General features: G+C 42.2%; 1 protein-coding gene across 5 annotated transcripts in view; it reads right to left on the bottom strand.

Moving 5' to 3' along the window:
- DCLK2 (doublecortin like kinase 2) overlaps positions 1 to 25,156 on the bottom strand; it is a 482,935-nt gene that overhangs the window by 246,383 nt on the left and 211,396 nt on the right. For 3 of the 5 annotated variants that reach the window (XR_011205402.1, XM_069242636.1, XM_069242637.1), the window contains exons 4-5: positions 8,316 to 8,399; positions 2,027 to 2,122 (exon numbers count right to left, since the gene is read on the bottom strand). Coding sequence is in view for 4 of the 5 variants with exons in the window: in XM_069242636.1 (XP_069098737.1) it covers positions 2,027 to 2,122; positions 8,316 to 8,399 (180 nt within the window). In the remaining variant the exon portion in view is untranslated. The remainder of the gene's footprint in view (positions 1 to 2,026; positions 2,123 to 8,315; positions 8,400 to 25,156) is intronic. The other 2 variants (XM_069242638.1, XM_069242639.1) reach the window with 1 other exon arrangement.

Below are 25,156 nucleotides of genomic sequence, written 5' to 3'. Positions count from 1 at the left end.
TGTAATGGTTTGAAAAACTAAGGGCAAAGGAGCTTACATAGTGGTCGCAAAAAGCAGCTCTAAATTGTCACCAACTGTTGGCGACCAGTATTTTATTTTTGCAAACAGAATTGTGTAGTAATTGGTTGGTTTGCAAAATAAGGATCCGAAAGGTTCGGTGGCAAAACGACCTGCTTAATTAATAATCATTAGGCAGGTTGAAATTTGCAGTCCCTTGTGATATGCTACAATGAGTGAAATGGTGGCTGGGGAAGGGAGAGCTGACCTAAATCCCTTTCGAGTCATTCCAAAATGGATTTTACTTATTTTAAAGCTAAATAGTTTCTCGAAAAACTTCAGCAAGAGCTGGCAGTTGTCTAGTAGAACGCTGCATACTCCCTCTGAAGATGCCAAGGTGATTCACAAAGGAGAAAGGGTGTAAAGGGGATCTTTTCCCTCTGAGAAGTATTCACCAGCTCACCTTGGGAGTCGGTAACTGATCAATGGTTTTCAACCCAAACTACAATCACAAACCATTTTTATCTAGCTTACAGAATCTTAATTTGAAAGGTGTACCTCCTTACACGCCTCTTCCTAACGGTAATTATGTAATCATTTTTAAACCCATTTTGCAATTTGGAAAAAACTTTTCTAAATCACAAAATGGGTTTTGCACATATGTACAAGGGTTTCTGAGGGCACAATCCCTGTTTTTAGAGAGTGGGGGTGGGCAGATTGCAATAGCAAAGCCCCTTTTACATCCAGCCCTAGGTTTTGGTAATTATTTCAGACAGTTTTAATGTAATCAATGTGTTTTACTTTGGGTTGGAGTATCCATATCAATATGTCTGAATGACAGCCTTCCTTCCACATATCTTTGCCAGTTTCATTCTTTTGTTCCTCCACCCCCTCCCACCTTTCTTTTTCGACTTGGTCCCTCTTTTTCGTGCATTACTCTGAATATTGGTCCCTCTTTTTCGTGCATTACTCTGAATATTTGTATCACTGTAGCACACAAGTTCTAAACGAGTACTAGTTCAATAACTTTTATAGGTATAGTGGAAATACTGCAATCGCCGAGTTCGGTTTTTGTTCAGAGTATCAAGAATAAAAAACAATTGCATATTAGGAAATTATAGTCTTTGGTATATATAAGACTTAAAATCCCAGGTTATCAACTTTTTAAGGCTGCCATAATTAATTGCAAATGCATGTGTTCATTAATATCCTTGAACAAAAAAACAGTTGTTGATTTTTAGTGTTCCTCAAGCCTGTGACCAATGTGTTTTAATATTTTTCACCAACAATGGCTTATGATTTCAATTTGTTAATGGACAGCACTTAATACACCCGAGTTTAAAAAGGAAAGACACAATACATGTTTTCTGCGAGGGAAATCCTACACAACCAAACATATTGGGAGGCATATGTCAGTATGGTCCAACCGAAGGTGCTGAAATCCACTGACATACTTTGAAGCAACTATTCATATAAAAAAACAAATCACATATTCAAATATGTCTTGTGCCTCTGAGATCTATTACCCTGAGTGTATGGACCCTGTATAAAAAAAAACTGATTTGAGTGCAGGACTTGAGAAGGCTAGTCTTATTATATGTTACCAGAGCGCATTTCTCTCTTCCCAACTATCCATACTCTAGGTGTATAGGTATGTTTCCTCTGTAGGATCTTGATCATAGGTATAAAAATCATCTTATCTTCATCTCAGAATTCTCAAACTAAAAGTGAAGGAGTAGGAGAAGACTACTGCAAGGCCCCTGAGCTTTTATTACAGTAGTTTTCATATTGAATGGATCACTAACATTTCACCAACATACATTAAATAAGAAAGAGCGGAATAGATGAGAAAGTAATACCTGTGGTTTAGACTTCCTTTGTAATTCACATAATACTGATTACCAACAAACAAACTGTTCCCATTAGGACTGGGATAAATGATCTGATAGTATGCGTCATGGCATGACATTGACAAGACAATGATGCTCTAACCTGGTCAACAACCAATTTACCTCCTCAACATTCATACCTGAAGCAGGTGACTTGCTGCGCCGTGAAGGTCCAGGACTTTTCGATCCAGACTGCCGGGGTGTACGTGCATAAGAAGGCTTCATCACACGGCACTCTGGAAAAATACAGAGCAATGTTATGGAGTTCGAGCTGTTCACAAATTACAAATTCAACAACTGCCAAGACAACACTCCTCAACACCTTTTTGAAATATGCTGTTATATCGTAGACATCTTGATTTCATATTACCCACTAAAGGAAATCTAGTTAATGGAAAATGCTTCAATTTTATTGGACATGGACCCATGTTTAAATTATAACTACAGGGGTTTTACGTAGAACCTGTACAGGCAATAGGATAATGCATCATTGTCTAATTTCAAGCTAAAAATCTTTCTCTGCTGCTCCTCTTCCCAGGTGTCCATGTCAAAGCTGAATATAACGCAGTATACAATTACAGAATCCCAGGAATAGCCATAATATTTCTGCTTTTTAGTTGCAGAAAGCATAAATAAAGTTATGAATGACATGAAAACTGCCGTTTCAAAATGTAGTATTCCAAGCCCTCAATTGGTTTATGTTGACAGGCATGAAGTCTACACCTTGAGAGATCACAATGAAAACTACAGGAATTAATTGAGGCCAAGAGTCAGTGTTCATTATCAAAAGTAATGTGTCATCTTCCAGAGCAGAAATCAGTTGCTACAAGCAGAGCACAGGTTTCCATAGGCAGCGCTGATGCCTGTGGTGGGTATGATTTTTAGGAGATAATCTCAGAAGAAGACATGACCCAGCCAAAGCAGAGCTTTCAACCTAGGTCTTAAGAGTATTAAAAAATACCTTTAAAATAAATAAATCTAACTTGTAATCTACAGTAAATGTATTTCAATGTAAAATATAATTGCTAAGGCAACCTTTTAATGGAAATGCTGTAATGCATCGTTTTCAGATTTATCATGTAAATTTAAATATTTCTGTTGAGCTGAGTACACTGTGAGAAATAACAGTTTTGATAGATACAGTGAGTGAGGTATAAGTGTGTGTGTGCATATGATACACATACATATATCTATAACGAAAGGTTAAAAACAGTTGTGTGTTGAAATACCAAAAAAACTAATGTTTATGAACAATGGAAATTCTTAATTTATAGTTCACTGAGATAACTATAACTTGCACTCCCACCATGTACTGCTTATGACCTCATATTACATCAGTCATGACATTTAAAGTGACAATTATTGACAGCAATGATGTGTCACCACCACGGTACAATGCAAGCTTTACCCAGTGAAGGTTGCATGGTCCCATGTTTTTTTTGGAGGGGTTTTGGGTCCTGAGGCGGGATTCTCTCTGGACCCTTCCCATGAGTGACAAGACGTCAGGGTGTCCCGACCCTGTCCCTTTAAATGTTTTGTTTCTCTAGTAGTCCAGCACATGGGAACAGAGTCCCTGTGTCATGTAATGGTGGCCACAACATTTTCTTCAAGGTGTGGATAGCCAATCAGATTGTTCGGTTTCTCTGGACTGGTACTGGTCCCATAGGCTTGAAAAGGTAAATGGGAGAAAAAGTTCTCTGCGCCAATCAGAGGCCCTTATTTTTCAAATTTACAGTGCAGTGGGACTCCCAGGGAATTTCCTGCAGAACCCAACCTTCTGGAAATCACAATGACTTTAACCCCTTCATGACCAGCCCGAGGACCTCTTAAAATGCAAATTTCTCAATAATGGTTGAATGGATTAACACCAAATATTGAAACTCGCACTTCCCGAGTAAAGCTTTAACTTTTGCCAAATCTGGTGTCCTTTTGGTCTGCTGTTTTTTCCCCCGGAGGAAAACACATTGGAAAACAATGTTTTAGGACATTCCTTTTTCTTGTCTCCCCCTCTCCTTTTTAAAAGGTTTCCAGGAAGCATCTAAAACTGATAAACATGTTTTTGAAGGTTTTGTGAGAAGGATTGTCACAATAAAAAGTGATGACTGTCCTGTGTGGGCCAGAGACGCCCACAATATTTTCCTTACATAAAATGACACCCTTTATATTGTTACCCATAGCTATGGATGGTCCCTTTGCCAAGTCTCTGCGATCAACTACCTGATACGAGGGCCTGCCTCCAACTCACCAATATGCACGCTGCTAATTACCTCACATATTACATCACTCATGACATGTTTGCTGAAGTCATTGATACCATCTCTGTAATATCTGAAATAAGATCATCGATGACAACACTGTGCATGGCGGAGGTGCTAGTTACAGTTACTTTAGGGCACAAGTTATAGTTACTTTCGATAACTGTAACTGGTGAGTTTCCGTTTTTTTTTTTAATGGTATGTTTTAATTGACATTTTCACCTAACTATAATTGCTTTATAACCATTGTTATTTTTTTACTGCAAATATATGCATGGATACTTGAACAATAAAAAATGCTTTCAGTTAATTATTATAGGGGGAAGAGAAGAAAAACAAGCTTTGTATACTTAGCCACAACATACATGTGTATATCAGACTGTGTACATATTGCTGCTTCTATGTACATATGGGTGTATAAGTAAAGGGGTTTATGCCTTCTATTAATATTTTATTGTGTCATGTATATATATATATGCATGCATATCTCTACACATATAGATATATGGGTATTGTCTCCACACATGCATATGTTGTTTTAAGTTACATATTAAAAGAATATATTAAATATATTTCCTTCCACCTTTCTCCCAGCCCATCTCTTGTGAACTCCTCCCAAACCATTCTGACCACTATGAACTTCCAAACATCTCTTTCCAACTTCCACCTCATTTTTAGCTAATTCACCCAGCTAACAGGAGAACATATCCACTAATCCCAATTGCAATTTACAACTTCCCTTCTCTAATCCACTCTCATTATTCTAATCCTACTTAAAACACTACTAAAGGCACAAGAACTCAAGAGCACAAATTTAACAAACTTACCACAACTAATCCACAAGGAAAAAATAAAGTACATATCATTAACCTACTAATCATTCAGTTCTAATTTTGGGTTCCAGAGTACTCACTGCGAAGCACTTCAACACCTTGTCAGAGGGTAGTAAGCACTGTATAAATTCAATTTACAAGTACTGGACAATATGGTCTAAACAGCATTGGAGGGGTCTACGCAGACATAAACACTATCATATCTCAGCTCAGATCCTGAAAATGTTTTGGGGCTGTATCTCAGAAAACTATAGAAATAAACATGAAAAACAGAAAATGCTACTCTTACTAATAATGCAAGCTATTCATAATATTTTTTTCAGGAAAGTTGTATAAATAAAGTTGGGAAAAAGATCTAATAAGAGGAAAGAGATATGATTTTTTAAAGTTTCATGGTAAAAGGTGCCAGGAAAAGGTAAAGCACCAACTAGAAGTTACTGTTCACTGCTGACCAGGACATAGGCACGATTTCAGACCGACTGCAATAGAGCCAAGGTTCAATACCTCAAGTGAATCGTCCCAGCCAAAGTTTTTACCTTCTGACGTAGTTTTTTTTTTTTTTTAAATACTCGAGCTGAACAAGGCTGAAAAGCTGCATTTGACAAAGCCATCTTGAAGATGTATAGTCACTGGACGAGATCCCACTGAAGTAATTGGTTTTGGAGAGAAAAAGTTCAGGAAACTTCTAATTTCGCACCTACTAAAGGCCTCTTGTTGGATGAATACTTTTTGTGCCTTTGTCTGGTCAATATTTCTATCTACAGACTTTAGTTTGCCTGCCAAATCCATGACTTGGCCAGACTGCCTAGGGTAGTTAGTCAAACGTTTTAAACTTTTTGGTTCAGCTTCTCTCGGTCTATCCTAAGGGACAGTACTTAGGGGCTAGGACTCCCTCCACCCGAGGCAGCCAGCATATTCCAGAGTCCACTTGCTACTGGCCACTCCAGGAAAACTCCTCTTGCAGCGTGTGCTCCCATAGCCACACACAAGGTAAGCCAGCTGACCATTCAAGTCCACTACTGAGGGAGCTTGGCTACAAGTAGGAGCAGGTCCTGTCCTACAGGTCACCACACAGGTCAGACAGCAGGTCCAATCATTTTCTGTTCTCCCACTGCCCAGGTGAGTTCTGAGGAGCTGTGGTGCACATGCTCCTTGCCATGGAGTGGGAGTGACTTCTTGACATTACCTAAACAATAAGTGAAAAGTTTCCAAGAATATCCCTTCTATTTGTTTGAGCACATTCTATTTTCCTTACTGCACACTACCCCACAGTGCACCATTCTCCATAAAATCCGACACAACAAAACTACTCTGTTCATGGAAGAAGTGGGTGGCACATTTAGGAGTGTGTCTAGAGCAATGAACAGCCCCCTTCAACTCAACTACTCCAAAATGGATCTGGGATTAGCTCCCTAATCCACTGATATTGGAACCAGGAGGGTTAAAATGTTTCCTCTGATCAAAAGACCCATCTTTTCTAGGCTTCCCTTATCAAAAAACTATACAGGTGCAGGACTTCCCCTGGTCCTTTTCAAGGTAGTGAATTTTCTGGACCTTCTTCAGCTGTCATTCTTAGGTTAAGCTGGGGACATACCTCACCAGGCCATCCTGCCAGCCCAAGCCATTGCCATTGCCTATGCTCTGGGAGCAGTACTGCACACCTCATCAGACGGGAGCACTAACATGGCCAGCTGCTAGGAGGCTAATGCTATTTAACTGCTAGAGTTTCCAGCAGAAAAATAAAAACTTTTTACTGTTCTTGTATGTGTATTATATCAAACATCCCACATCACCATTGAAACTGATTTTTAATAAATATTAAAAATAGTGGTTGAATGAACTTTATAACTAGTTCCAATTCAAAGACACAAAAATAGTAATTTTATTGCATTTTAGCTGTGCATGTGATGCATGCTACAATCTTATACAATGAAAATGGCTTTGAGGGGCAGAAACTGCAGTAACATGCCAAACTTAACTTCTTACATTTTCCACTTGTAAACAATGGGCACACCAACTTGCAGGCTCCGCTTGAGTGATTTAATGTCTAAAACTAAAATTCCTCCCATCCATTCAAAAAAGGGGTATTTTGACAGGTTTGGCTGCATGTTTAAAGCCTAGTTGATGGCGCAAAATGTAGTGCAATCACTAGTGGACCTTTTTGTATTTTCAGCACCAAATACTAGGGCCTTACAGGAAAATTAAATGCCATTTGAAGATTAGCCAATTCTATCATGTTTTAGGGCCGGCAGAGCCCCAGTGTGCAGAGATCAAAAACCAGAAGCACGAGTCTACAAAAGTTTTATATAGCCAATCATAGACTACGACTAGCAACATTACACTTTTCAAAAGGAGAGCACATTCAAGATTTCTGAAGAGCCATAATGACATACAATTTGAAGAGGCTTCAGGACACCCATGGAAGAGGTAACGAGACATCTTGTGCTACGATTATGAAGGCAATATCTTTTTGACAGGAAAGATTTTTATATAGAGATCCATACTGAACCTGAAATATATGAACTTTTGGCTTTGACCACACATAATTGGGAAAAAGTCACATAGAAATGTACGTTTGAAAATACTAAGATGTATTTTTCTGACGTCTCATAAATCTTTAACCTGGACCACCTCCTCCCCGTCAGCAACAACATGTTTCTGTACTGACCCTGCATTAATGCTCCCTCACATTACACCCTTTAATAGTGTCATTTATTGAGTTGTTTTCCAAATTTACACATTTCCAATGGATACTGAGCACTATCTATCTTTCTTCTTCTTCTAAAGGCCTCCTTAATTCACACTTCCAACAAACACTGCAGCTCAAACAATCACATCCTTCCAGATAGCAATATTATTGAAAGGCCTACCTACATTTACAAGACACTATTCCTATGCCCTCATTGCTTCTTTCTGTTACCTACATGTTCCAAAGAATATCTGCACCAACATTTGCTTCATAATTTTGCTGAATCTGCTGTTAGAGCCTTCCCTAGACAGCTTTTTTCTCTCCATTTCCCTTGATTGAACTTTCTAAATAGGTCACATAAGTTTTTAAATGGTAATTGTTAATGTAACAGGTTAATTGTCTCTCACAAGGGCAGTCATGTCTCGAAACTTGTATATGCAATGTTGATCTCTCGACTTCAAATATTCAGAACTCCCAATTGAAGATAATAAAGCAACACAGAAATATATCAAATCAAGAAATTACATTGACAATTTTATTTCTCAATAACACAAATGTCACAGGGTCAATATCCCACATAGATGTGGTTGTCAAGGTACATAACTCACCTTTTTCAGTATAGGTTGTGGCATTTGAAAAAGTGTACACTTACCAAACGGAGCGGAAGATCCAAAGTTGATTTCATGTATCTTTGAAGAGCTGGATCCATGGACCATCATCCTGTCCTTCCGCCTATCTGAGTTTAAGAAGACATCCTTGATTTCAGAAGATGCTGGGCTTATCAGGTACCTATGATAGTCTGTCCCTTCTATTTATGTGTGCTCACTGGCTTAGCTTTGTGACATGGTTTCATACATGGCAAACAATTAACTTATTTGCTTGCCTAATTTATTCAAGTGTGCATGGCCATGAACACCTGTGTAGATTTTAGCCATTCAAATGAACCTCCTTGTGAATGAGGCAACAGAGAATGCCTGATAGTACATGGTGGTAAGGTAGAGTGTTCGGTGTGTGGGCATGTTAAGCACAGAAACTGAAAATGTTACACTGCAAAACACTGGACTACACAGTCTACTAGACAGAGGCGCAGATGAAAATTGTGACATGATTTGGTAGATGACCGGCAGTGATGGAACTTTCAGTAAAATAAATAAATGAAAAAAGTAATTTGTTTTTGCCATCATGCAACAAATGATGATCTACAGCTTCCTGTGACATCCTTCACTGGGTACTGCAAATAATTTACCCATGCACTAAATAAGATGGTTTTCCTGTGCAGTCAACTAAAGTTGATAGTTCTAGGCACAGCTTCAATGCAGCTTTGAGGCCAAAACTGATATCCACATACATTTCACATTTCAAATCACAGACTCACTGCCAGTAGTCTGGTCAGACCTCCCTGTTCAGCATTTTGTTGTCCGTTTACCAATCTCCTCAGGCCCTGCCTATTGACCGAAGAAGTTATGAGAGAAAGATCAAGGAATAAGATCTCGGCTGCATCGTGTGGACAAGAGTTAGCAGAAGCTGTAGGGGTCTGCAATAGCTCACTGATTGTTCTCATCTGCTCAGTACTGTCTCCAAACTGAACGTTTGTCAACTCGCTGTGCCTGTAAATACTATCAATCCAAAAAAGGAAATGCACCTTGGGTTGGCAGCAATCTTTATAGTTAAGATAAAAATGTGTCAGGCTGAGGCTCTCTGGTATGATTCTCATTCTCCCTCTACACTGACTGCCTTTCCACTATTAAGAATTCCAGGGGTACTCCTCCCGATTGTTTAACATTTTCATTCATCAAATGTATTTCCTGAGGGTAGTGACTGTGTCAAAAGAAAAGGCAGAAGTTTTAATAACATTTTTAATTAATGAAATTACTGACATCAGACTTGGACAGGCTAAGCCACCAGCATGGTCATCTGCTGATGGAACTTTGCTTTAGACCTGCATCATTGTTCCTCCTGTCTTTTTGCTTCCAGTACTGGAATTGCCTTAGCCTTCCTCATTCATTTAAGTTCACGTGCAAGTCCACAGACAATTTACCAGCTTTAGCAGCTAGGGCCTCACTTGCTCAGGCCTATAATTGATTAACAGCTCATTTGCTTCTTGAGAAGTTTCTGGTCTTTCAAAGAAAGCCACAGTGACACCACTCCTGAAGAATGCCAAGCTCGACACAGCAAATCTGGGCAGCTATCGTCCATTTGCAACCCTACCTTCGGGAGTAACACCCTTGAGAAAGCAGCATGCGTTCCATAACAAGTCTTCCTTGAAAAGTATAACTTTCTAGATAATTTCCAGCACAGACTCACAGTTACACAAATGGTACAGAAACAACACTTGCAGATGCCTGGGACGAGCTGATCATAATATCAGATAATTAGGGGTGGTGGGTGAGGAAGAGTCCCTTTTGAGAATACTCATTCACTGCTGCTAGAATGACCGAGGAATGCTATTGGAGCCCCTGATTAAGATCGCCAATACTCTACTTTACTTCTTCAGGGCAGGAGACAGTGCATGAAACTAGGAACCTGTTTTCTCCCTAATTCCTATTAGGTGTTGAGTCCCTGTGTCCTCAGAGATATCCGCTCTTTCATTTAGTTCGCAGTGAAGGTTTGAAATTCTACTCGTATATGGATGACCCCTTCAGATCTACCTTCGGGTTGGCTGTGGCGTTGGACAACTGAACTTCCATAAGATCGTGGAATGGTTGAACTTCGGCAGTCTGCTGAGCATGAAGTAGTACTGATGGACCTAAACATGCTTGCTTGTCTCGCTCACTCTTATTTTATTCAGTGTTCCAGAGTAATAGGCTAGCCACGAAAAAAAAAAAACGATTTTAGCTGAAGATTGAAACAGGAGTCTTATTTCTCAAATTGACTAATCCTTGAATGCTGGCATACAATCTGACAACTTGAAAGCTACTGTTCGGTTTCCCTCAGGATTCCAGGATTTCATACTAGGAACCCAAATCAATCCAAAGCTGGACTATGGCAATGCTTTGTCTGGGGTTTCAAATTTGTCAGATTACACCCTTACAGGGTGTACAAAATGTGGTAGAGCATTAAAACTTTGGCCTGCATCGCATCTACGAAAATCTATCCACTGCCTCTCCTTAAATGCAATAGTGATGTTTTTTACAGGAGACACCAAGGAAGTTTTCCATAATGGGTCCTAAGCTTTGGAATGAACTTCAGCGGCACATTTCGTTGAAAAAGTATTTGCTTTTCTTTCACAAAATAGGAGATGCTTTCTGTTTATTTTATTCTTCTTGCAGGTTACACAAGTTTGGAGTGTGATACAGTTTTGTCTATTTGGACAGTATAGAAAGAAACTTTTCTTGAATGGTGCAGAGAATGATGAATTCTTGTAAAGATTATGCACCCTGGAAATGGTTTATAAAGTGGTGAATAAATCCTGCAGATTTAAGAATGGTTCACTGTGTTATAATAATATTGCAAAAAGCTATTGGATAAACAGATTTTTATGCCATACTGCTAGTGGCAAGGGTATGTCCAGACATAGTTCCGTACCTGTGTGACATGAGAAACGAAGCTGTACCTTGCATATAAGGCTCAGAAAGACCGAAACGTGACTGGGATTGCTTGTGTTTCCATTGCAAAGGGACACAGCATTGTGGTTGGTCTGAACGACTGCTTTTGGAAGCAGGCCGAAATATGACTTGCATATGATTGGTCCTCTTTAATAATGGAGCAGAGGAGAACGCATTGTGGTGTAGGAGGCTACCCAGAGCAACTAAAATTGGCTCAGAGTATTCCAAGCGTTCACTCCATCACTTTCTATTTTTCTCTATTACTTCCGAGCAATTAGGCTCTGTTTACATACATTGACTCAAAACAAAATCAAAGATGATAAAATAACATCCATCAGAATGGTCCCACATATATCAGTTAACAGACATTAGCGTGGGGTCCTTCAAGGAAGCCACTGGATTTACCCAGTCTTTAAATCACAAGCAGTGACGACAGCTTGAATAACTAGCAGGCCAATTAGAAGGCCTATAAAAATCATGCGACAAACTCTGGCTAAATCTTCAGGACTGCAATCATGCAAATCTGATCTTGAAATCTCTCGTCAGTCAGTGAAGTCAAGGGTCAAAGTCCTTTGCACCATCCAAACATTCTACTGGAGTAAGCTGCCCTTATCAGGCTCCCATTACCTACTAGATAGGAAGCGTCAGGCTTAATTACACCTTGCCAACAAATAACACTAAATGACAAAAATGGAAACAGCTTTCTGAAAGTCCAGTGACCCAGACACCTAAACACCAAGACGCCCAGCCTAAGAGTCTTAGAATCTAATCACTCCTAGTTCAAACAAAACTCTCCAAGACAAATTTTAAGAGTAGAATTCCACTAAACACTTGAGATGGCAGCAGCAGAAATAGAGATACAGGGAGTGCAGAATTATTAGGCAAGTTGTATTTTTGAGGATTAATTTTATTATTGAACAACAACCATGCTCTCAATGAACCCAAAAAACTCATTAATATCAAAGCTGAATATTTTTGGAAGTAGTTTTTAGTTTGTTTTTAGTTTTAGCTATGTTAGGGGGATATCTGTGTGTGCAGGTGACTATTACTGTGCATAAGTATTAGGCAACTTAACAAAAAAAATATATATACCCATTTCAATTATTTATTATTACCAGTGAAACCAATATAACATCTCAACATTCACAAATATACATTTCTGACATTCAAAAACAAAACAAAAACAAATCAGTGACCAATATAGCCACCTTTCTTTGCAAGGACACTCAAAAGCCTGCCATCCATGGATTCTGTCAGTGTTTTGATCTGTTCACCATCAACATTGCGTGCAGCAGCAACCACAGCCTCCCAGACACTGTTCAGAGAGGTGTACTGTTTTCCCTCCTTGTAAATCTCACATTTGATGATGCACCACAGGTTCTCAATGGGGTTCAGATCAGGTGAACAAGGAGGCCATGTCATTAGATTTCCTTCTTTTATACCCTTTCTTGCCAGCCACGCTGTGGAGTACTTGGACGCGTGTGATGGAGCATTGTCCTGCATGAAAATCATGTTTTTCTTGAAGGATGCAGACTTCTTCCTGTACCACTGCTTGAAGAAGGTGTCTTCCAGGAACTGGCAGTAGGACTGGGAGTTGAGCTTGACTCCATCCTCAACCCGAAAAGGCCCCACAAGCTCATCTTTGATGATACCAGCCCAAACCAGTACTCCACCTCCACCTTGCTGGCGTCTGAGTCGGACTGGAGCTCTCTGCCCTTTACCAATCCAGCCACGGGCCCATCCATCTGGCCCATCAAGACTCACTCTCATTTCATCAGTCCATAAAACCTTAGAAAAATCAGTCTTGAGATATTTATTGGCCCAGTCTTGACGTTTCAGCTTGTGTGTCTTGTTCAGTGGTGGTCGTCTTTCAGCCTTTCTTACCTTGGCCATGTCTCTGAGTATTGCACACCTTGTGCTTTTGGGCACTCCAGTGATGTTGCAGCTCTGAAATATGGCCAAACTGGTGGCAAGTGGCATCGTGGCAGCTGCACGCTTGACTTTTCTCAGTTCATGGGCAGTTATTTTGCGCCTTGGTTTTTCCACACGCTTCTTGCGACCCTGTTGACTATTTTGAATGAAACGCTTGATTGTTCGATGATCACGCTTCAGAAGCTTTGCAATTTTAAGAGTGCTGCATCCCTCTGCAAGATATCTCACTATTTTTGACTTTTCGGAGCCTGTCAAGTCCTTCTTTTGACCCATTTTGCCAAAGGAAAGGAAGTTGCCTAATAATTATGCACACCTGATATAGGGTGTTGATGTCATTAGACCACACCCCTTCTCATTACAGAGATGCACATCACCTAATATGCTTAATTGGTAGTAGGCTTTCGAGCCTATACAGCTTGGAGTAAGACAACATGCATAAAGAGGATGATGTGGTCAAAATACTCATTTGCCTAATAATTCTGCACTCCCTGTATACCAGACTGGATCATTTGCATCTCAACTGTTTGGTGTTTATCTACCCCTTGTCTATTTTAATTTCTTAAATACTTTATATTGCTTTTTCTAGAGCCCTGTAGAAACTGCAAGATGAAATGGTGGTACATAATAAAACTCTTACAAATATATATATATATATACACACACACACAAACACATACGCAGAGGATCACTTCTTTAACCACTGCTGTGTCAAAATATTCAAACTAACATTGATGACATCTTACGCACCAATTTTGCTGTTGATGCAAAACCAGCACTTCCAATCCCAAGAGTAAATGATTGTAAAGCGTGGCACCTAGCAAGCAATCCACAAGTACTACTCTGCTTGCACCCCATACATAAAACTGAGAAGAGGACTATCAAATGTATCACCTTTCTATGAGCTCTGAAAGACACTGCATACTACTTACAACTGAGAGCCACACCCGTTAATCGACACAGGTGGGGAATAGGTGGTACAGAACAGGCAGGGCTTAAACGAAAAGCACAAATGTGGCATGCAGCCTCATAGTACCTGTGTGGGGCTTACTTCTCCCTACTATGGGGGAGGAGGAATCAAAGTCGAACAATGTAGGAGCTGCCAATTCCTTTCCCAGGTCTGTTATTCAGCAATGAAATGGCAACTACTCCGGGGAAAGGTAGACTAGTAGGCATATGTTGGCATGGTCTAATGAAACTTTGACCGGTCCCTCTATCTTGCTGAACGTAGAAGAAAATAAGACAAATAATCATTATTAAGACAATTCTTCTAAGATAACAACAGAACAAGAACAATGTTGAGTTGTTTGTGAAGAGCAGTGCCAAGTCCATTTTGAAAGAAATCTGAAGAGGATTCTGGGGGAAAATATGCCCGATTTCCTTTAGGCTCGGTATGTGCCATTGCCAAGACAGTCGTTGAGGACTGACAGTCACGACACTCTCATGAAGTTAATTTCAAGTGGAAGAAAGCCCATCTACCTACGGGACAGTAGTACGTCAATAATGGGAGATATTTCAAGGATATGGTGGCCAACTGCAAAGTTAGTACAAGCGATGTTAAAGAGGGCTATATCAAAATTACTGCGTGCTCCAATTCAAAGTGACTACTGAAAGGCTAGTAGAACGATTATTGGAGACGCTGAATTATCTGGGTTCATCCAAAACAAGCATCAAGGACAACTGCAAAACATCCAGGATATTGGAGACCCTGCAGCAATTTCATGATTTACTGAAGGCAGTTGCATCTTCATTTTGTGGAAGTTTAGTCCGGCACGAAAGTTATTTTCACTCGTGTTAAGACGTACCATTAGAAGCTTTATCTGCAAGCTTTTCAAATATTTTTGGAAGACACCATTTTACGCAAAAAGGTGGTGTCGCTGAGTTAGATAGAACTGATGGGACAAAGTGTCCCTCATTAGTCTTATGTGTAATAAACACAGTATGCGTCGAACACTGGCTTTTAGTTTAAAGCTGTAAAGCAGATGCAGGCGCAAATACACGTTGCTGCCTAGGGTCGAGAATTTAATGCAAAATAATGACAACAGAAATGAATTTGTGTTTATGCTGAAATGTCCCAATCCAAAGTGAGAATGTAGTGTGTTTGGTATGTTTGGAATAAAGGAATAAACGCATGTAAATGTGCAGTTATGTTCATAAATACATTTTGCAATGACAGCAAATTAATTACAGTTGCAGACTTAAAGGTAAGGAGCACGAGCATGTCAAACATTTCACCGTCTGAAAGAAAGGAGGGCAGTATAGTTTGCTATGGAAAAACATGTCACTCTAAAACAGAACAAATTATGTTGGCACATCGTCCACAACATATAATATACATGTAACAGTCAATTGATCTACATAGGAATATGTGATAAAGTTAAAGAAAAATCAACAAATAGTGGGGAGAGCTTCCTTCACACGGAAATCTACCAAAGAATGTGTATCTACCTAGAAATGTGTTCTAAAGTCAAACAGAAAATCAACAGAGAGGGCACCCCTCCTCGCCCCTTAACCCCCCCCCCCCCCCCCAACGTAGAAGTGGGAAATGCTCAGCATCAGCATGAGACTGCTTCTGTGAGCTGTAGGGGTCACCTTCCACATACCTGCGGGCAGGTAGAAAATGTCATTGAGTTTTGCCCTTTATACTCTCAAAGCTATGTATACCAATTTCACCTTACTCTCTATGGATACTTGTTTGATCATAGCCCTTTGACAATTTATTAAATGAAGAATAAGATTGGTTAAGTGGTGCTTGTCTCAGAATCTATCAGTTAATGGAGGTGACAGACTGATAAAAACCATGAGTCCCCTACAAATGGACATCTCAAAATGATTCCCCATCAACCTCTCCAGCAGGAGACAAATTTGTTGAAAACTTTTGTTTTATAGGAAGGATCCCAGCAGCTTTTGGTAATAAAATCGTAAAATGAGAGGTACAGATTAAACTATACGGAGGTAAATATGTTTCCTGTGGACATAAGAACATTTGTTATGAATAGAAATCACGTGGCCAGTAATTATCTTTAATGGCGACCCATATAAATGACACATTAACTCATATCGGTTGTAAGTTATGATCTTTTGATTAAAATGCAAAGATAAGGATAAACAAAACCTCTCATATTGTATTTTATCACTGTGCTAAGTCATTTAAATAAGACCTAGATGGTTGTGATGGGTTTTACACCAGATTAATAATGTTCTCAAATTTAAAGGGGGTACAAACTAAGTTTAGGATTATGTGGAATGTAGAGGAAAATTAAACACATTGGGGTGGGCAGAGATATCAAGAAAAAGTAAAAGGTTATGATGCCAGTGGGTGCTCACAGCACCAGCCACTCACAGCTGTCAAAACCAAGACATGAAAATAAAGTCAGGAAGCGGAAGGATGGTCATAATTGCAAGTCCTGTTTTAAGAGAGCATCCTATCTGGTCTATTTAGTTTGTGACTTGTGATCTTGAAATTCTACATTTTTCAGCTAGGTTGTTCTCCTTCTTGGACAAGCGTTATAGTATCAGTCTCAGAATTTTCTTATTTGAGGCAAATTCTTCTTCTTTTATTTTTTTAAAGAATTCATGTACCACTGCCAGAAGAGCTTATTTTTGTCACTGAAAATTCCCAGAGCTATTTTTATGTGATGCAACTCAGACTGAGAGCAGATTTATTTTTCAACCTTCCAGTAAGTGATGTGATTTACTGTGGAGCAATTTATGGGAAGGAGGCCAGTAAAATTGTCTCGAAGAACAGACCATGGCCCTCATTACTGGAACCACCAGTGCTCTATCCCTCGGTTCCTTTCTTGGACTAGTTTCTACATCAATCCTATCACTAGGTAAATTGCTCACCAACAGAATTTGCACACTACAGAATGTAAATAAGCAGTGCTCAAAGTTTATGCAGAGATCGTTAGAACCAGTCGCTCTGCTAATGCGAATAGTTTACCCCGTTCTGTTTTCTCATTCTAGCATATATAATAAAAATCAATTGCAGAACTGAATTCAAAAAAAGAAACCATGACTAAGATTCCTACTGCCCTGGATCAACGAGAGTTCTCATTTGTTTAAAGCAAAGTGATAATTTGTACTTGAAATTGGGAAAATGTCTAGCCTGACCCCGCCCACTTTGGCTCAAATGAGCCAATGGGGAGGCAGCACCAATTATTCGTATCATGTGCCACTGCGCAACTGCACTCTGCTATGGTAGCACTGTGAATCTTGACATAGAAATGTATGTGTGTGCCTTTCACAATTAGAAAAGCTGCTTAGAGCAGTCAGATATTTATGTAAAATGTACATCTTTATGATTGAGGCACAATCAGTGCATCATGAATGCAATCATCTCACCTAAGGGGCTGTACATGTGCCCCAGCGGCACAACGGGCTTGTGTGCCCTGGGGCACTTTGGTATTACAGAAGGTGCAGCAAATGCTTATGTGGCCCCTTCGGTAATACATATAGCGCCAAAAACGGGGCTCACTTTTATTACGCCTTTTAAATGCAGCCCTCTAAGGCGATAAAAGGGGGTTCCTTGGACCCTCCAGACATCCACTTACAGGTGGGTGCAGTGACTCCCTGCACCAGGATCTCTAATCCATTTTAAAATTGCAGGCAGGTTGCCGCCTGCGCAGCTTGTAAACAGTTGCTCAGTATTTCTCTTGGGTGCGCTGGCCCAGAGGCAGCACGAGTTTGTGTCTTCCCTGAGGGCAGCACATTCTTCCTGATGGGGTGCACTTCCATGTTAGCACCCAGCGCACCTACTTTCAGGTGTGCTGTTACGCAAACATGGAAAGTATGCCTTACCTGCAACACGGCCCCGGTGCCCTTAAATACTTTCCGGGCCTATTGTCTGGTAACTACTTGTTCAAATTGAGCACTGCCCGAAGGGAAATATATTTCCAACCACCATGGTGTATGCTAAAGGCGGATTGACTCATGCTGAAGCACACTTGGAAAGTTTAAATATTGTAGCACATAAACTTTAGGTGTAAAGGGGGTGTGTAAACCTAATGAAACAGTGGGCTCAAGTCACAAAGTTTTTTGACCATCTAACTTGCATTTAAGTGCACAAAATAGGATGTCCAAGAGTAAATTCCATACTTGGAGTAAAAGATTCAGCATAGAAATGCGTACATGTGGACTACAAAATGCCTTTTAAGAGGAGGGAAGAGCCTTGCATTTAATGGGGGTGCAGGAGAAAGGATTTCTCCGGAGGAAAAAACATTTCCATGAGATAGAAAAAAACGCATTGTTCTATCGTCTGTTTTCATGTCATGTATTCCTGAAGAATTTAATACATTTACCATGCTGCATGTATGAGTGAATAGGCTATCTATAACTATCATAAAAGCACAAAAAAATCTACTTCAAAATTGGAAGCAATCCAAAAAGGCACAAGTCTAGCTTTTATTAGTTTGGCTACATGGTTCAAAATCTGTGTTATCAGAATAATTGTTTTCCTGTTTAGATACTAAGCAATTAAAAAAAACTAATTAAACGAAACTAATCTGCTTTCACAATGACCAAGAGACCCCGATTATTAGCTAAAGAATTTGTACGATTTCTGGAGAGGAGTGAATTTCATTCAATCTTGCATTATGAGACTGATGACTGTACTGTTTCAGGCCAACCAAAAACACAATTATAGCTAATAGCCTTATTGAGGGTTCCAAAAGGAGGATACCTTTGACTGTAAATCAGCGTGCTCACAACAGTGCAAATACTTAGATATAAAATGATCATAACGGGGAAATATGGAACCATATAAGAAACAGAATATACAGGCTGTGATGGGATTTTAATTAGATACCGCAAGTATCATTCGAAAATCAAGAGGATTTACCCGATATAAAAGAACACTGACTTGGTAGACTAGGGACTCCCTTCATCACAGTTTTTGTGCATTGTTATACTAGGCTCTGATCCCACAGTAGCTTCCCGATGCTGGTAAAATAATTTTATATTAAGTGTTTTGTGAAGAACATTCCTACCATTTCTATATTCAGCAAGAGCTTTAAAGTGTTCTTTTTACACTATTTAACCTATGTTAGACTTTTCATACTTGGCGTGGTCTCCCTTAACTTTTTGCCTCTGTTCCCCAGGTTACTGATGTGTGCTGGACTCTGATTTTGCTGTTTTTATTACTCTGGGCACTTTACCACTGCTAACCAGTGCTAAAGTGCAAGTGCTCCTGTTTAAAATGTGTATGTAATTGGTTCTCCATGATTGGCATATTTGTTTTACTGTTAAGTCCCTAATAAAGTGCACTAGAGGTGCCCAGGGCATGTAAATCAAATGTTACTAGTGGGCCTGCAGCACTGGTTGTGCCACCCACACAAGTAACCCTGTAATCATATTTCAGACCTGCCACTGCAGTGTCTGTGTGTGTAAATGTGCACTGTAAATTCGACTTGGCAAGTGCACCCACTTGCCAGGCCTAAACCTTCCCTTTTCTTACATGTAAGGCACCCCTAAGGTAGGCCCTAGGTAGCCCCAAGGGCAGGGTGCAGTGTATGGTTAAGGTAGGACATATAGTAATGTGTTTTATATGTCCTGACAGTGAAATATTGCTAAATTCGTTTTTCACTGTTGCAAGGCCTGTCCCTCTCATAGGTTAACATGGGGGCTACCTTTAAATCTGATTAAAGTGTAGATTCCCTTTGGGAGCGGATGGACATGTGGAGTTTGGGGTCTCTGAGCTCACAATTTAAAAATACATCTTTTAGTAAAGTTGATTTTAAGATTGTGCGTTTGAAAATGCCACTTTTAGAAAGTGAGCATTTTCTTGCTTATACCATTTCTGTTACTCTGCCTGTTTGTGGATTCCCTGTCTGGGTCAGTTTGACAGTTGGGCTGGTTACACCTCACACTAGACAGTGACACAAAGGGAGTTGGGGTGTAGTCTGCATTTCCTGGTGAGCCATCTGTTCTAGGAGGGAGGAGAGGAGTGGTCACTTACACCTGAAAGGGCTGTGCCTGTCCTCACACAATGCAGTCTCCGACCCCCTGGTGAGTGTCTGGGGCCTGGCCTGGGCAAGGCAGGATTTCACATTCAAAAGAGACTTTACTTTGAAGTAGGCCTACTTCAAAGGAGAAATTGGGTAGAAGATGGGCACCCAAAACCACAGACTTTAGAAACACTTCTGGAACCAAGAGAAACCTCTGCCTGGAGAAGAGCTGAATAGCTGAGGAAGAAGAGCTGCCCTGCCTGTGACTGTGCGTTGTGGAGCTATCCTGCAGTTGCTGCTTCTGCCAGAGTAAGAGGGCAAAGACTGGACTTAGTGTTCCTTCCATCTTGAGAAGAAATCTCCAAGGGCTTGATTTAGAGCTTGCCTCCTGTTGTTTGAAGTCTCAGGGACAGCAAAGACTTCTCTCTGCCAGCACCTGGAGTCTCTTGAAAGACTCCTGCTCTGACAAGTGGTGCCCTATCCAGTCCCTGGGCCCTTGAAAAGAAAGCTGGTGGAAATCCAAGGAAATCGACTTCGGACCGACGCTGCTGCTGAATCCGGTGACACCACCTGCACCCAACGCCGTGACCTTCGCTGGAACGCGACGCTCTTCGCAGGCCCGACGCCGCTGCAGCCTCGCTGAAGTCCGCGACTCCGTGGAAGTCGCCGCACCACGTCGTGATCGACCCCACTCGAAGTGCGCGGATTCAACGTTTCGCACAGACGCCGCGATCCCCGACTTCGAGCATCGGCTTGTTTTCACTCTTCACCAAAGGTACTGTACTTGGGGGTCTACGTGACTCTGTGTCCGGCGCTGCTGGTGTCGGCTTGTTGGGAACGACTCCGTCACGATGCCGTGTTAACCCCTCATCGAAGCATTTTTGTTTCTAAGCGCTATTTTTTAGTTTAATCTTTAAAAATTCATAACTTGACTTGTGTATGTTGGATTTTTGTTGTTTTGCTCTTGTTTTGTTTAAATAAATATTTCCTAATTTTCTAAACTGGTGTTGTGTCATTTTGTAGTGTTTTAATTAAGTTACTGTGTGTGTTGGTACAAATACTTTACACCTAGCACTCTGAAGTTAAGCCTACTGCTCTGCCAAGCTACCAAGGGGGTAAGCAGGGGTTGGCTGAGGGTGATTCTCTTTTACCCTGACTAGAGTGAGGGTCCTTGCTTGAACAGGGGGTAACCTGACTGTCAACCAAAGACCCCATTTCTAACATTGGTGATCAGCGGTTGGGATTTGGACTTGTTTTTGTACTTGACATACAGTGATTAAGTGTACACTATTATTTTGAGTGCAGACCACTACGTGACCACATACTGCTTGTCTTGAGATTTTAGCTTTTTCTCTTTTTGTGGATTTTTCCCTACGTCCACTTTGTTTTTCTTCGCTGATTTTTGATTGACTTTGAACTTCATTTGGGAACTTGTTTCTGCATTTGGAACTTTGTACTCTTTTAACCTTTCATCATGTCTCAACTTGGAGATGCATCAGTTGAAGCTGTTTTTGACCTGAAGCAATTGGATAGTTATAACAAGGCTCAGCTAAAACAGTTTTGTAAAAAATTTGGTTGTCCCATTAAGAGCTCTTCCAAGAAGGATGAGCTGAAAAAGGCGCTGAGGGCCTGGGTGACAACCAGAAGCACTGGAGGGCACACTGAGGATGAGGAGGAGGATGAGGATGAGGAGGGAGGGCAATCAGTACATAATGGTATAGTGGGGGGACCTGTTATTCCCAGGGAAAGAGTCTCTAGGGCAGGTAGCAGTGTATCCTCCAAAGGTCTGACGCCTGAAGAATTGCAGGACAGACAGGCACAGAGGGCGTACCAATTGGAGCTGCAGAAGCTCAATCTGGAGAAAGAAAGAGATGAGAGAAGAGCAGTCCTTGAGGAAAGGAAGATGCAGCTGGCTCATGAGCTTAACTTAAAGGAGTTAGATCAGAGGAGCCAGTCCAGTAGGGATGGTGGCAGCAATCCTACAGTGCAGCCTGAGAGAAGGGTACACATCCCAAAAGACCTTGTGAGGGATTATAAGAGGGAGGATGATATCTACTAGTGGTTCAAGGGTTATGAGTCAGCTCTCCACATGAACCTGGTCCCTGAAGCTCATTGGGGGGCAGCCCTGTGAAAGCATTTTGAGGCAGAGGGGAGGGACACACTGACAGCCTTAGGGGATGCTCAGAGTCTCACCTACCCTGTCATGAAGGAGGCCTTACTCACCAGGTATGGTCTCACCCCTGAGCAGTACAAGGAGAAGTTTAGATCCTACAACAGAAAGGAATCCCAAACATGGTTGGAATGTGTTGATTCTTTTTGCAGGTCACTGGATGGTTGGGTGAAGGGCAGTAAGGTAAACACGTATGAGGGGCTTTACAATTTAATTGCTTGGGAGCACTTGTACAGTTTATGTTTTCCAGAGCTGCGCCAGCACCTCCTTGACAGCAAGCTGACTGACCCCAGGAATCTTGCACAGGAAGCGGACCGCTGGGAGAGCACCAGGGTTCAAAAGAGGTACGGGGAGACCACGCCAAGGGTGGGCAGGGTCCCTCTCAGAAGAAAGGGGGGGGTAAGGGCAAACAGGGGGAGTTCTCTAAAGGGCCCCAAACTGATCCCCAGGAAAAGGATTCCCAACCTCCCAGTGAAAAGAAGCCGTGGTTCTCCAAAGGGAAGCCACCGGTAGGTGGTCCCCCACGTAAGTGCTATTCATGTGACCAGATTGGTCAAGTGAAGGGGGACCCCAAATGCCCCAAATATACACCGGCACCAACTGGTGCGCAATCCCAGGGTTTGGCCAGTGTAGCGCTTGGGGAGGAGTTGGTTCCAGGTGGGTGGGAGCCAGCAGAAATTACCCTTGTCTCACTAGGGGACAGTGAGATGGTCCAGAGAAACCTAGTGCCTGATAACACTAAGAAGTACAGGCAATGGGTGACCATCAATGGACAGAGGGTGGAGGCTCTGAGAGACACAGGAGCCAGTGTGACTACAGTGAGGAGTCACCTGGTGTCTGAAGAGCAGATTGATCCCCGGGTACTTCACCAAGTAGCTGCGGTAGACAACTCTGAGCGCCTCTGCAGAGTGGCGCAGGTTCCCTTTGAATGGGGGGGGGTCTCAGGTTCCTGGAAAGTAGCTGTGAGGCCAACCATGCCTGTTGATTGTTTGCTAGGCAACGACCTGGAGGATTCCCCTTGGAAGGAGGTGGAACACAGGTCTCACTTGGAGATATTGGGTCTGCCTGGGTGGGTATGCGTATCCACCCGGTCTATGGCAGCCAATCAGGGTAGTCAAGAGCCCCTGGAGCCTAAAACAGTGGCCCAGGGGACCGCCAAGAAGAGGAAGGGCAGGGGGCGCGGGAAACCGGCCCCAGAGGTTCCCACGGTCCGGGAGGAGGCAGAGCCTGAGGGTGATGCCCTGGAACCTACAGGGGAGCAGGTGGCTGAACTGGGGGAGGTCCCTGAGCTGTCACAGTGGCAGCAGGAAGGGGGACCCACCAGGGAAGCATTCTGCACAGTGCAGCAGGAGTGCCCTACTCTTGAGGGGCTGTGGCAGCAGGCTGCAGCCCAGGTGGCTGGCGAGGCGCCAGGTACTCACCTGATATACTGGGAGGATGGCCTCCTGTATAGTGAGCCTAAGGTTCCTGAGCCTGGGTCAGCTTGTATGCTGGTGGTACCCCAGTGCTTCAGGGCCTTCCTACTGGGTTTGGCTCATGATGTGCCTTTGGCAGGACAACTAGGGCAGGACAAGCCTATAAGAGGCTTGTCTCCCACTTTTACTGGCCCTTGATACACAAGCAGTCAGCTGCTTATTGTAGGTCTTGTCAGACTTGTCAGGCGAGTGGCAAGAGTGGGGGAAATGCAAAGCTCCCCTCCAACCTTTACCTATAGTCAGTATCCCCTTTGAACGGGTAGGAATTGACATTGTGGGGCCTCTGGACCCCAAGACAGCCATGGGCAACTGGTCCATCCTGGTCTTGGTGGACCATGCCACACGGTACCCAGAATCCATTCCTCTAAGGACGGTCACTGCCCCCGTGGTGGGACGTGCCTTGATGGGAGTTTTTACCCGCATGGGGTTCCCCAAGGAAGTGGTATCTGATAGAGGTACATATCCACTTATATGAAGTCTCTGTGGAAGGTGTGTGGGGTAACCTACAAGTTCACCACACCTTACCACCCCCAAAGTAATGGTCTGGTTGAGAGATTCAACCCCACCTTGAAAGGCATGATTCAGGGCCTGTCAAAGCAATTGAGGCGTAAGTGGGACGTCCTCTTGCCATGCCTTCTGTTCACTTACAGGGAGGTGCCTCAAAAGGGACTTGGCTTTAGCCCCTTTGAGCTCATCTATGGCCACCCTGTGAGGGGACCGCTCAGTCTGGTGAAGGAGGCTTTAGAGAAAGCTCCTAGTAAACCACCCCAGGATGTATTTAGCTACATGCTGGCACTAAGAAACCAGACTGCCCGCTTCAGGAGTCTCGCTCAGGAGAACCTGGAAGCAAGCCAGGAGGATATGAAATGGTGGTACGACCAGAATGCCACTCTGGTTGAGTTTCAGCCTGGACAAAAAGTGTGGGTCATGGCACCAGTGGAGCCTAGGGCTCTCCAAGATAAGTGGACTGGGCCTTTTAAGGTGGTGGAAAGAAAGAGCGAGGTCACCTATCTGGTAGACTTGCAATCCCCTAGGAACCCTTTGAGGGTCCTACATGTTAACCGCCTCAAACCACACTTTGAGCGAACTGAGCTATCCATGCTCCTAGCGACAGATGACGGGTGGAGGAAGAGAGTGAGCCTCTTCCTGACCTCCTGTCTGCAGGAGAGAAAGATCGGTCTGTGGAGGGAGTGATCCTCTCCCCCTCCCTGACTGAGGAACAGCAGAGGGACTGTCGCCACGTGTTGGGACAGTTCGCCTCACTGTTTTCCCTGATCCCAGGAGTCACACACCTGTGCACACATGATGTGGACACTGGGGACAGTACACCTGTTAAACATAAGGTTTACAGGGTAACTGACAGGGTCAGGGCTTGCATTAAGGAGGAAGTCTTCAAAATGTTAACCCTAGGGGTTATTGAGCACTCCAGC

Source organism: Pleurodeles waltl, chromosome 1_2 (genome assembly GCF_031143425.1).
Source record: "Pleurodeles waltl isolate 20211129_DDA chromosome 1_2, aPleWal1.hap1.20221129, whole genome shotgun sequence".
In the NCBI taxonomy this organism is placed as follows: domain Eukaryota; kingdom Metazoa; phylum Chordata; class Amphibia; order Caudata; family Salamandridae; genus Pleurodeles; species Pleurodeles waltl.
The sequence above is the reverse complement of the archived record's forward strand: the minus strand, read 5'-3'. Positions and strand labels throughout refer to the sequence as shown.